This window comes from Xenia sp. Carnegie-2017, unplaced genomic scaffold, assembly GCF_021976095.1.
Source record: "Xenia sp. Carnegie-2017 unplaced genomic scaffold, XeniaSp_v1 HiC_scaffold_16, whole genome shotgun sequence".
Taxonomy (NCBI): Eukaryota; Metazoa; Cnidaria; class Anthozoa; order Malacalcyonacea; family Xeniidae; genus Xenia; species Xenia sp. Carnegie-2017.
Window position 1 is genome coordinate 2,003,655 of NW_025813469.1, and position 14,221 is coordinate 2,017,875.

General features: G+C 36.2%; 2 protein-coding genes and 1 long non-coding RNA gene across 3 annotated transcripts; 2 read left to right on the forward strand and 1 right to left on the reverse strand.

Annotated features, from left to right (window-relative positions):
• Nucleotides 1-289: 289 nt before the first annotated feature.
• LOC124437150 (protein draper-like) lies at nucleotides 290-8,783 on the forward strand. The gene is made up of 5 exons (XM_046987158.1): nucleotides 290-740; nucleotides 3,607-5,187; nucleotides 5,792-7,827; nucleotides 8,213-8,305; nucleotides 8,583-8,783. Coding segments are annotated over exons 1-5 (3,771 nt in total). The 5' UTR covers nucleotides 290-680; the 3' UTR covers nucleotides 8,584-8,783.
• Nucleotides 8,784-9,734: 951 nt separating this feature from the next.
• LOC124437072 lies at nucleotides 9,735-10,575 on the forward strand. Its single transcript, XR_006945571.1, has 2 exons — nucleotides 9,735-9,911; nucleotides 10,221-10,575. It is a non-coding gene; the product is annotated as an uncharacterized LOC124437072 (long non-coding RNA).
• Nucleotides 10,576-10,679: 104 nt separating this feature from the next.
• Nucleotides 10,680-14,217, reverse strand: LOC124437061 (solute carrier family 66 member 2-like). The gene is made up of 4 exons (XM_046987077.1): nucleotides 13,476-14,217; nucleotides 13,160-13,293; nucleotides 12,691-12,907; nucleotides 10,680-11,564 (listed from the first exon to the last, which is right to left on the reverse strand). The coding sequence occupies exons 1-4, from the start codon at nucleotides 13,730-13,732 to the stop codon at nucleotides 11,390-11,392; spliced, it is 783 nt and encodes a 260-aa protein (XP_046843033.1). The 5' UTR covers nucleotides 13,733-14,217; the 3' UTR covers nucleotides 10,680-11,389.
• Nucleotides 14,218-14,221: the final 4 nt, after the last annotated feature.

Genomic DNA, 14,221 nt, shown 5'->3' on the forward strand with positions numbered 1-14,221 from the left:
TTTGTTCCTCTCTATTGATCTGAAATGCTACAGTATTCCAATAACGCGAGTTAATAATACGAAAGTGTGTTGTCTAAAATACAGAAAATCGAAACTGCGTCGTGGATTATCAAAAAAAAACAACAACAAGAAACTCAAATATAACCATTAATTCATTATTCTTAAGGACGACATTCAATGACCTTCCACTCCCCCGAGCAACCCACACTAAAATTAAACACATTTGGTCACAATTTGAGTCAATCCTGTGGCTGTTTCAATAATTTTCGTATATAACGCCTAACATAACATTAGCGTATGGCGTAAAATGTAACCCAAAGTATGATGGCCTGACTAAACAACCAGTGCAGACCAAACAAAGATTTCGTGTCATTAGCAATAGCATATTAATTTTACAAAGAAGCGTCACGCAGTTACTTTAGGGCTCGAGGGGGACACAGCTTGATACGGGATAGATAAATTATGTAACGAGCCCATACACACACCTTCAAGACAACCCTTCATAATACAGCATGTAGTCAATGCTGACACAGTAATACGAAGTGAACGGCTAAGCCCATAACTGATATTGTACGCGATCGATGAAGGATTTTCACACGACTTAAGAGATTGACGAGTTCAAAAGTAGCAAAAGAGTAGAAATTCCTTTGAGCGGAGAGCGACGAACAACTCCAAGAAAAATGGCATCAAAAGAGGAAGCTTTATTTTCGATATTCACGATTCTCATTCTTTGTATAAAGGTAACATTGCTTTTAATTAAAATCGACTTCATTGATTAGGTATACGTGTATGATCGTTTAACTACGATTCGTAGACAAAGTGAAAATCACCGCAAAACTTTCATGCGCTTTAATGAGAGAAGTATGGACGGTGCGCACTGAATGTTAATTACTTGTATACAACAATTATGTAACATACCCATATGGTTTTATGTGATATATTTTCTACTGCGATGTTGCACGCAGAGTTTAACAAGTCGTATAGAAAAGTTTCAATTGAAAGAAATCAGTGAAGAGTAAAGTAACTTTTTGTTCTAATCATGTACATTGTAGCCATAACAAACTTTTTGAAAGAGACATTGTGCTCGACTTTTTTTTAATTATTGGGTTTTCATATGAAGAGCGAACGGTTCACATGTAATATGCATATAGCTACGCAACGACTTATTAAATGGCATCTGCCATTCTATACGTTATTCCCTGATATTTTCCTCCTTTCAATTGCTTACATCAACGTCATAGTAAAGTGGTGAAGTTTTTGTCTTCAAATTTACGAATATACATAGTGACTCAGTATTATCTTGTTCATATATAATCTCAATTTTACAAACTTAGTTTAATTTTCTAATTTAAATGAGTCTCGTTGTACAAAAATATTCCAACACCATCCTTATTCCGAAAACTCGACTCGACTTAAGATAATAGCTAATAATTTTATGGATGGTATGATTTGAACATACGTACGACCTTTTAACGGCAAGCAGTGGAACATGGCGCGCGTATGCGTCCAAAAATAGAGTAACCTTCAATGAATGTCATTCAATTCTTTCCTGGCCACTCACTATTTCTCTTTTCTCTTTTTAATAAACAAAACATGACCGCTCGCTCTCGCACGCTGAGAATGGCAGTCAAAGTATTTTATATTGATAATGGAAGTAAACATACTTTTATTTGCTCCGATTCTACTTAAATATGACACAGCGGTGTAGGCACCGAAGGGAAACTTGGCAGTCAGTATAAGTTTAAAAGAAAGTGTGAGCACATTAACATGATAAAAAGATTGATGAAAAATGACACGACACGGACATTTCAAAGAAACGAATTGTAAGAATATAATTTTCAATGGAGTAGACAAATTTTTTGTTATATATAACAAAAACGTACAACGATAATTTTTTACACGGAGAAGTTTTTGACGAACGTTTAAAGCGCACAAGTTCAGCTTTCAATATGCGGAGATTCCATTCATTTAAGACAGAACGAGGTTGGTTTGAAATATACTCATCATCCTCAGTAAACTTCGAATAATTCATGGTTGCATTTTTCACATTCTGGCGCGACCACCCGGCCCTTGGCCACTCAAGATTAGTTGATGTGATTGTTACAACAGTCGTTTAGCATATAGATATCAAACTTTATAGCTGATTGATTGGATGGAAAATATACACTATACAAAACATGGTAGGGTTCAACAGTTCTGTTATGTATAAAATGGATGAGATTACTAACAGTGGAAATTTAAAGAGCAGGGTCTTCACATCAAAACAATAACTTGTATAGCTATTTGTAACTATGTATCCTATTGAAACTTTGTAAACGTAATGGTATATAGAAGGATTGTACATGAATGAGAAATGACTTAGCATCAATAGAGCAAAGTTTAAAACTTATCTTCTTTATTTTTAAAAGATACGTACGTCTCCAATGCAAAAAAGATATATGTCTCTGATCCTACAAAATTCATCTCTTATTAAAAATACTGATCCTAACGATACATTTTGTTTGTGTGCGTCATTTCTGCATGCTACACCTCCCGTCATCTGCATCGTTCCATTAACTAACGCATAGCTAACGGCTAAATGAGAAAAGTTCGAAGTTTTGGATACTTAAGAACAGACCCTGCATGGAGCTACCTGGCGTGTACGGCAAAGGAGCCGAAAAATTTTACCTTTGTTGTGCAAGACAGGAAATATGAAATGCAACAAATGGGGTGTTATTTTGTCTATGGCAGGGAATATAATGTGACAGACATAAAAAGAACATAAATGCAGTTGAGCTTGACGGTTGAATTTATAACGTTTATGTAAAGGCCATTGATTTGTCCATTATGAATGTCGTGTTTTAACCCACGGACAAAGTTAAAAACTGCTTTCAAATATTCAAATTGATTTCCGTGGTAGTATTATATAGAATTCTTTTCCCAACTAGTTTCATTGATTCCTTCGCCATGTACATTTTGTTAAACTTTCCACGCATACATCCACACAAAAAATGTTTATACATGCTAACAAACGACAAAACCATTTAAACCAGTTTTTCTGTCTTCTAACAGGGTTCATTGACTTCGGGTGTTTTAAGCATCGAACCCAAAGTATATTTTAATCTCGAAAACAAATTAGAAGATGGATCATGTTGTGATGGATACTGGTCTTGTGGAAATGTGATCCATACCTTACGTTTATCTTCGGTGGCAAGACTGTAGAAACGACGAATCAAGATAATAAAAATAAAATTATATACACCTCGAAGGATGTCATTCATTTTCAATTTCACCGTTGGCAGGTAACAGTTTATATTAGTGTAAAATATTTGATGGGGGAGGGGGGCGTCCGGGAAGGGGTATTTTATCAATGACTCACACTGAATAAGAACCGAGTCAAGGAAGAGGATTCTAGAAAAGAATCGACAAAAGGTTTCGGTTAAAAATCGGATCGCCGTTGAACCCCCCTACACACCGAATGAAGAATACAAGCACCGAGAATAATTTTAGACAATTTAGTTTTCAATTTGAAAGAATTGACGAGGGGTCTTAAGGGGGATTTTTGCCTAGTTGCAAAGTGAGCTCAAGGATGTCACAACAATATCCTTTATCTGTTTCATGTTTTAGCCGAAACAAACGTTAAAGGTGAAAATTAAAGACGACGATGTTCTTACATATTCCATTATTCTCTCCCGTTCGTTGACACTTCCTGACAAAGCTAACAAGAGTAAAGAGGCTGCAAAAACGTATTTTGTCGAACTTAAAGGACCTTATCAGATCAGTCTGAAATTTGACGTTCGAGTTTATTGTGACGCCGGGTACATGGTACCTGACTGTTCAAAGTATTGCCATGCAACCAATGCAAGCACCTACCGTTGCAACTACGATAATGGAAGAAAAATATGCCACAAATATTGGTACGCCGACAAATGCGACGTTTACTGTCGAGAGTTTTCTGATAGTAAGTATGTTTGCAACAAGACTAACGGTTTAAAAATATGTCACGAAAACTGGTACGGTAAGGAATGCGACAGATTCTGTGCGGAGAAAATCAATTCTACCGGACATTACTCCTGCGATGAGGTAGGACGAAAAATTTGTCATCCCAATTGGTTTGGTGAAAATTGCACAAAATTTTGCAATGCGAGAAACAGCCGGAGAGTCCACTACAAGTGTGACGTAAGGAACGGTTCTAGGATTTGTGACCAAGATTGGTTCGGTGATCACTGTACAACTTATTGTAAATCGAGAAATAATATCACTGGTCATTATTCCTGTCATCCTGTCACGGGCTTGAAAATTTGTGAAAAAGATTGGTACAATGAAAATTGTACGAAATATTGCAAAGAAAGAAATGACACTTCGGGACATTATTTTTGTGATCGAAGTGAAGGAACTAAACTTTGCCATCCGAATTGGTTTGGTGCAAACTGTTCAGTGTATTGCAAGGCTAGCGATGATTCTTTCAATGGACATTACAGTTGCGATAGTGTAAGAGGTTCGATCGTCTGCAACCCACATTGGTTTGGACACAAATGTATGAGTTATTGTAAAGGACAAAATAACACAAACGGACATTATAGTTGCGAGAAAACAAACGGTTCAAAAATATGCTTTCCAAATTGGTTTGGAAATAACTGCACGACATATTGCCGAGCACAAAACAATTCTTTTGGCCATTATTGGTGTCATGCCGACAGTGGCAAAAAAATATGTCTTCAAGATTGGTATGGTAGTGATTGCCTAAAGCATTGCACGCCCAGGGATGACGTATTAGGTCATTACGTGTGCAATCAGAGAACTGGTGCCAAGATTTGTCTTCAGGATTGGTATGGTAGTGATTGTCTAACAATGTGTAAGAAAAGGAATGATTCGAGCTTTCATTACAGCTGTGACAACGTCACGGGTGATCGAATATGCGACTCAAATTGGTATGGAGAGAATTGCACAACACACTGCACGGAAAGGAATGATTCGACGGGTCACTTCTTTTGTAACCAAACAACCGGAAGTAAGGTTTGCATAGAAAATTGGTTCAGACAAAACTGCACGCATTTCTGTAAGGAAAAGAACGATTCCTCCGGGCATTACTCTTGCGACAAAGAAAATGGAACGAAGATTTGCGGAAAAATTGGTTTGGAAAAAGTTGCAATCGATTTTGCAATCCAAATGATCTTTTTGGACATTATTTCTGTAATGATACCACAGGTCTAAAGATTTGCCATTCATCTTGGTATGGCAAGAATTGCACTATCTTTTGTAAAGCACAGAACAATTCCAAGGGTGCGTACTGGTGTTCACACGCAGGCAAAAAAATTTGCCATCCCAATTGGTTTGGTCCCAACTGTGCGACATATTGTGACAGCAAAAAGGCGAACGTCAGTCATTACTTCTGCGATAGAAGAACTGGAATGAAGGTCTGCCACAAAAATTGGTATGGGAAACTGTGCAATGTCTTTTGCAAGCCAGGAAATAGCTCCGTCGAAGGCTATTACGTTTGTAATAAACACACGGGACAAAAGATTTGCTTAACCAACATGTTTGGAGAGAATTGTACTAAATATTGCACTGAGAGAAACAGCTCCAACGGTCATTACATTTGTGATAGGTATACAGGTCGACAGATTTGTCACGAAAACTGGTTTGGAAAGAATTGCACCGTTTTCTGTAAAGAGAGAAACGATTCGACTGGACATTACAACTGTGACAAAAGAACAGGAGCAAAGGTTTGCCATCCATATTGGTTTGGACGAAACTGCGTGAAATTTTGCAGAGAACGCGCAGAGTTTTCTGGAAATTATTATTGTAACAGGACAAACGGCGAAAGGATTTGCTATCCAAACTGGTTCGGAAGCTACTGCACGAAATTCTGTTTTCCAAAAATGATTCGAGTGGTCACTACTTTTGTGATCACAACACAGGGTTAAAGAGATGTTATCGAAATTGGTTTGGGGAAAATTGCACGAGATTTTGCCGAGTGGATGATCATGAAATAAAACGATACATTTGCAACAAGACGACGGGTTTAAAGTCATGCCATCAAAACTGGTTTGGAATAAACTGTTCAGTGCATTGCCTTGAAAAAGATGATGCTACTGGACACTACTCCTGTAATAAAACAACCGGATCGAGAATTTGTCTTCGTCATTGGTACGGAGACTCCTGCACAGTGTATTGTAATGCAGACAATGAAAACTACTTTTGTAACATGAGCACGGGGAAGAAAGTTTGTCATGCGCATTGGTATGGAAGAAACTGTTCAACATTTTGCATGGAGCCTCGAAATTCATCGGTCGCCAACTTTCAATGCAACCAGACAGACGGAACTAAAATCTGTCTGCGGCATTGGTACGGTGTCAATTGCTCAACATATTGTAAAGTTTCAAGTAATGCGACGGTCCATTACTCGTGCAACAAGTCCTCCGGTTTGAAACTTTGTCATGAACACTGGTTTGGTTCGAATTGCGAGAAATTTTGTAAAGCAAACAACGACTCCTATAATGGTCATTTCACTTGCAACGAGAGAAATGGCTCGAAGATTTGTCACAAAGATTGGTATGGAAAGAATTGTACAAACTATTGCAAAGATCGAAATGATACAAGCGGCCATTACATTTGTGATAGGAGGACCGGTACCAAAAGCTGTCAACCGATGTGGTTTGGTAAAAACTGCACGGTGTATTGCAATTCAACTGATGAAAAAAATGGAAAGCTTTATTTTTGTAACGAAACTACAGGCATGAAAATGTGCCTGCGTAACTGGTATGGGGAGAACTGCTCTCGATTCTGTGAAGAGAGAAGAGACTTCCACTACAAGTGCAATCATACCACGGGACGAAAAAAATGCGATGAAAATTGGTTTGGAGTGAACTGTGAAGTATTTTGCAGAGGAAGGAAAGATTCGTTTGGAGGATATGATTGTGAAAAAAACACAGGATGGAAAGTTTGTCACGAAAATTGGTTTGGTGTTAATTGCTCGACATTTTGCAAAGTGAGAAAGGACAAGCTTAGTCGTTATTACTGTAACAGAACCACTGGTTTGAAAATATGCCATCCATATTGGTTTGGTCGCAGTTGCAATGTACACTGCAAAGAGGAAAACGACGCTCATTTCAAATGTAATTCAACAAATGGGATAAAGATATGTTGGAAAAATTGGTTCGGACCAAACTGCACCAAATACTGCGACGAAGATAAGAAAGAGAACTACGTATGCGATAAAAAGACAGGTTCGAAGTTCTGTAAAGAAAACTGGTTTGGTGAAAATTGCACCGTGTATTGCAGAGAAAATGATCGTGGAACTTGCGATAGAAATACAGGAAGGAAGCGCTGCAAATCGCATTGGTTTGGGAAGAACTGCGAAACGTTTTGCAAAGAAAATGGGCAGAAGAATGGGCATTTCAACTGTAGCCAAATCGATGGTGCAAAAATTTGCCATTCGAATTGGTACGGAGAGAATTGCACAAAATTCTGTAAAATGTCAAATGATATCAACACAGGAAAATACATTTGCGACAACAGAACGGGGGAGAAGATTTGTCAGAAAGATTGGTACGGTCCAAACTGCAACATATGTTGCAAGGTCGACGTTGAAACCACTTTCATCTGTGATGAAAAGACGGGAAGAAAAATTTGCAAAAAGGAATGGTATGGCGAGAATTGTACGCGCAATTGCGTCGAAGACAAATATTACATGTGCAACATCACGAGCGGTGAAAGGATTTGTCGTCGTGAGCATCTCAGAATGAAGTGTTCTTCAAGTGTAAATGTTCTTCAGAGATACCTAACGATGGTAATCATATGTGGAGGAATGCTTCTTCTTGCACTTCTCATTTTTGTACTATCAAGGTAGCTACTGATGTGTTTATTGAAACCATTTTTCTTCTAAACACGACGCAAAAAGAAAGTGCCCTACTAGTTGAATTATATTATGAGTGCTAAATGAATGTATCTCAGTTGATTAAACACAGTACTAACCAAACTTTTTCTAAATGTCATGTTTAGAATGGGGTCATTAGTTTTGCTTTAGAAAACGAGTTAGCCAACATTGAATAACCAAAACAGATAAAAAAAAACTAGTGGAATTACAGTCGACACGGAGAACGAAAGATTTTTACTTTCTGTCGCATTTTTACTCATGTGACATTTTATAAAAAAGACGTTTTCTTTAGAAATGAAACCTAAGTAACTTCTAATATGAGAGAAATTTATGAAAGTTTTCATGTTTGTATAGATGCAAAATTTCAAAGGTTCGCAAGATAAAAGTAGCTCCTGAAAGGAATGCTCAACAGTTATATGCAGTAGAAGAGGATACGACAGCTTTATGGTAATTTCACGCTATATATCTGCATGCATCATCCATATAATCAATTCATTTGTGAAACTTCCCAAATTGTATGCATAATCAATACTATCGATATATCATCAAGATTATCGATTAATCTATTAAATCTCCCAAATTGATCGTCGCACGCTATACTACTGCATGCGTCATCAAGTAAAACGTTGCTTGAAGTAGGCTTGTGGAAAATGGACATCAGTGGTTTTCCTCAAGCGTATTTTATTATACTATAATAAAATATTTTACTTCTATCGTTTTATAGATTCCAATTCGAGAAGGCATTTATTGTAAATTGTGTACAAAGAAGCTAATTCAACAGGTATAAAAATATCGAAGTTCTATTTATACGTTTCAAATGGTGTTTATAAAAGAAAAACATTATACAGTTTTGTGTACTTCTATGATATGTAAGAAAATGTATTTTACAAAAATATATTTATGTAATTAAACAAATGAACTCTGATCCTGCTGTAATTTTTCAAAATGCATAGTAGACAAAACAAAGTAGCGATAGAAAGGTCCTAGAAAACTAACTCATTCTATATATTTCTCTCTCAAATCGCTATCCATAAAATAAACAAGCATAATTAAAGAGCACGAGGGTTCTTTTAAACATGCAGCATACAAAGCTGTTTTTAGATACGTCAACATCAAACTGATGGAGTAAAATAATCCTACAACAAATGCTTTAAATCTTTGTATCCAAGCAAGTAAATTTAACCCGCTTAGCAGATTTTTGTAAATAAATCAAGGTGTTTAGTGCAATCCAAAGTTCAAGTTAGTTTGTGTATTGTATGAAAGAAGCGTGAATAATGCACGTGAAAAGTTTTACAGCAGATAAAATGGGAGACAAAGTCCAATGATTAAGAGCATTCACGATAGCAATGAATGTATTACATAAATTACTGAAGATAAGTCTTGTTTCCGTTTCAAAGGATTTCCAGATTTCCAGACGCGAAGTCTTCATTTGATACGGCATATTTGCATGAACAGAACTACTTCAACTTCACATTCTGTGCGGGATTTCTTACATTCACTTATATGATGAAAGTTTTTTGTGACAAAGATATGTAATATGCGTTAAAGCAAGAAGCTGAAAACACTTTATGTAACCGTGAGCTTAGCTAGCAAAGTGGTGGTGGGCAGTGAAATTATTGCGATACGTCAATTTTCTAAAGTTATTCTTTGTCTTTTGATAGAAAATAAAAATTCAAACATCTGTACAGCTAATTGAAATTAAATTTATTTCTAAGAAAACGTCGTTTCCCCTTCCTTTTTGTTTTTCCTTTAAGCTGTCCATAGTGAAATTTCAAAGAGTCAGACAGATCAACACCACTGTACAGTTTTCGTAAACAGGTTTTTGTGCAAATTCATGTTTTAAGAAATAACTGTTCTTAAGATTTAGTGCCATAATATCCTCGGGTGAACTTGTACAAGCTGTCACAAACATGCTAATGCTATTGGATACAAAGTTCAAACATTAATCAACGATAACGAGAGCTTTATCTTATGATAAGCACACGACGACAAGCAATTTACCATGATTGTTTTGGTTTTGGAAAGGTTGTTTACTTTGCTACTTAATGCCAACGTAAGTAAAGCCGATAAAGTTAAATTTAGAAGAACATTTAAGAAATAAAAGATGTTTACTGTGTTTGCACAGGCTTATGCAAACCGAGGAGACCTTTGGGAGAACTCAAGAGCAGATCAGTGCAAGCCCGAGACCGATGGTCGACACAAACGTCTCCGAGGTTTGCATAAGCCAGTACAAACACGAAAAACATTTTTATTTCTTTTTTAAAATAACAATAATGCGAAAAAAAGACAAACATTTTAATTTTTCCTCTAAAATGTATTCATGATCGATTTGCAAATTCTCTTTGACTGATTGATTGTTTAGATTGATTTGAATTGTAGAGCTCAGATGTGCTTTGCACAGGCTAATGCAAACTCCGCTCTTGACCAATCAGCGCACGCGTTTCATTGTGTTTATTTTATAATATAAAATGAAATCGAAGCACTTGCTATTCCTTGAACGAACCACGTCCGACAACGTATTAAAGACGAGAAAATTCAAAATAAAAGATATTTATGATATTTATCAATGCAAATGATTATCCATGTGTCGTGCGTGTTTGGAGTAGAAATCCAAAGAACGTGCAATCACCATTGGAAAATAGAATAAATAATACACTTAGAAAAATGTAAATATTTTAGATGAAGGACTTTGATTTGAATGAATGCATTCCCGAAAACGCTGTGTATTGCACAAATTTATCATGCCCTGTCGTCAGTTCTTGAAAATTTCCCAAAGCGTCTCTTTAAGATACAACAAAGTGGCCAAAAAGACAGAGCAAGCCTCGATAAAATATTTTTAATGATTCGGTACCATGTAGTGCCACCGGGGAGTGGTAATTATTGTTAATGAAGCCTAAATACAAAAGTCTATTAAACTTCACTTTCTTTCCATTTTCTTCGTCAACTTCTATTAAACTTCACTTTCTTTCCATTTTCTTCGTCAACTTGAATAAACTATCGTTTTTTTCAACCTCTTCACCAAATCGTTGCATACGTCTTGAAGTGAAGCATTTAGCTACTTTGCCGATTTTTTTCCAAACGAGAAAAGTCCAGAGTCGACAGGGTGAGTTTAACCAACACAACATATACCTACAAGATGGCTGCATCGCAAACTGACGATATTCCTGCCAATTTTAAAGCAGTTTACCGACTCATTGAACGAGTTATGTAAGAAATCTTTCACCAGCATCCTCATTTCTAATTTTTTCTCGTACGTGTTTTCTTGTTTGATGCTTAATGCATGCAATCCTGCAGCATATACAGAAGACCAGCGATCTTCGTTTCGTTGGGTTGATACATTAGAATGTAGGTGAAGTAGGACTTTATAGAGAATGGAGTTGTATCAGGTCAAGTTGGACTCTATACTTGAAGTGTTCGTTTGCCTCTTTGAATACCAATTAATTTACTCGAGGAGAACTTGATCTTTATCTGAAGATGCGCTGCATTTATGTTTTTCAATTCTATAACCAAGAATCCCAACTGTGGCAAATCTCAATCCTTTGATGTCCTGTTGCGTTGGTTATATAGATAAACTTGAAGGAGAATAGATAAATCTACACAAATCTGCATTATACCACAGATAGAGAACTGCAGTGGAGCTTTTCTCATTATGAAGTAGCAAGACTTAAATGTATCACCAGATGCCCACATGACAACCATGGTCACGCTGTAATGGTATAAATGAATAAATAACACATGGAATGAAACTAAAAGGTTTCATCATCCATCTTGAGTTTAAAACTATCAAAATATAAGCTATGGTAACATTCCAAGTCAAAAGTGACAAGACTTGAAAATTGCTCAAAAGATCCATAACCGAGATGTAAAAATGTTTCGCATTGGAAATTACGAGTAATAATGTTTGTTTATGTTATTCAATTAGCTGAATCAGCTAATTCAGCTAATTCAGTTGTTGTTCAGTTGGTAAGCTAATGGGATAAGTAGGTATGCTCATGGATAAGTAGTATGTTGTTCAGTTGGTGGATTAGTATGTTGTTCAGTTGGTATGCTGAAGAGATAAGTAGGTATGCTCATGGATAAGTAGTATGTTGTTCAGTTGGTATGTTGGTGGATTTGTATGTTGTTCAGTTAGTATGCTGAGAGATAAGTAGGTATGCTCATGGTTAAGTAGTATGTTGTTCAGTTGGTATGTTGGTGGATTAGTATGTTGTTCAGTTGGTATGCTGAAGAGATAAGTAGTGGATAAGTAGTATGTTGTTCAGTTGGTATGTTGGTGGATTTGTATGTTGTTCAGTTAGTATGCTGAGAGATAGGTATGCTCATGGATAAGTAGTATGTTGTTCAGTTGGTATGTTGGTGGATTAGTATGTTGTTCAGTTGGTATGCTGAAGAGATAAGTAGGTATGCTCATGGATAAGTACTATGTTGTTCAATTGGTATGTTGGTGGATTAGTATGTTGTTTAGTTGGTATGTTGGTGGATTAGTATGTTGTTCAGTTGGTATGCTGAAGAGATAAGTAGGTATGCTCATGGATAAGTAATATGTTGTTCAGTTGGTATGCTGGTGGATTAGTATGTTGTTCAGTTGGTATGCTGAAGAGATAAGTAGGTATGCTCAAGGATAAGTAATATGTTGTTCAGTTGGTATGCTGGTGGATTAGTATGTTGTTCAGTTGGTATGCTGAAGAGATAAGTAGGTATGCTCATGGATAAGTAATATGTTGTTCAGTTGGTATGCTGGTGGATTAGTACGATGCTAAGGTTGCTGATAAATACTTAATATTTTATAAGTTGTGTTAACCTAGAACAAATTATCCAAATACATCATGTACCTCATTCCAGTGGTTTCATGGTTCTTGTAGTTTTGATAAAACTGTGGTACACCTAGCATTGCCTCAGTAAAAACAGCTAAGAATCCAATTACTTCAGTGTAGATACTATACTCAAGAAACAAAATTGTACAAAAGCCACCAAACAAAACAAACATCATTATAGCATAGACGTAATCCACAAAATATGACCATTTCCAAAAGTTGCTCAGTTGGAAATCTGCAAAAGCAATCAACATGGAAATTAGAAGATGAATTCAGGAAATCCTTTGAAAACCCTAACTGAATTGTTTTCTAATTCTGTGATGTGACTGAATGAAAGTGGTTTTCATGCAATAAGCTAATGATTGGCCTAGATGTGTCATGCTCATTTTGCAAATCAATACATGCCTGCACAGACAAATTATTAACTAAAAATTGTAACAGACATGAAAAAATAACATTTTGAACAAGCTTTCGCTGATATATTTACCAAAAAACCGTTTTCGTTTCCCAGATATGTTGGATTCCCTGAGCACTTTAGTACATAGTTGCAAAAGCATTAACATTGAAATTATCATAACAAAGCTTTGGGCTAGAAGAGGCCATTCAAACTGCCGTCCAAACCTATAAATTTAAGCGCATATAATTGCATCAATAGAACAACTATATTCCATCATTACAAATATTAAACAAATTCTAATTACATTAACGATTAATATGAAAAATTATGCAATTTACATTAACTACCAAACCAAAAGCTTATTTAGCACAAAGGCAAGCAACAGAAAACAGAAATGTGCACTTACCAGAAAAATATTCGCAGTATATTTGCAATCAGGAGAGCAAGGCAGACGTTCAATGAGAATCCTGAAGCATCTTTTGTCTTGAATATCTTATAATACTGAGGAATGTATGGTACAACTCCTCCAAACACAATTGCCAAAGATGATAACATTGTAAATATTGTCAGCAAGTTCACACTGACAAAATCCTCGGGGTGATGTAAAATATGATCCTTAAGACTTTGCCCAGATATAGCCGACTGACTAGTACTTGAAACCATGATTTATCATTTGATGAAACTAGTTGTCTTGAAAATTTTCAGCCAAGTCATTAGTCTGCCTCAATTAACTGTTCAAACTCGTCGTCAAAGACGTCAGATAGTTAATTATCAACTGTAGATTGAGACAATATCATTACGACCATAACAAGAGATTTAAATAAACCTTTAGAACAGAAAAAACCAAGGTAAAAGTGCACGATGTCTATTCCACGTCACTGGTCAGATTTCAAATCCACCACGAATTTGAAACTTGAAAGTGTTCGTATACATATATTCGAATATTTTTGTTCTAACAACCACAAAGAGCGTTTGAATTAATAAACTTTTGCATATACTGTTTAATTAAACTCCAATCTTTAAGAGCTCCTTTTCCCGAAGAAAATTGACGAAGTTTAATCACCTTTTCATTTAAAACACCGGTCGACACATCAACTACCTGTCAAAAAAATCTGACTGACCAACATAAACAAGCGCCCACGATATCCGAAG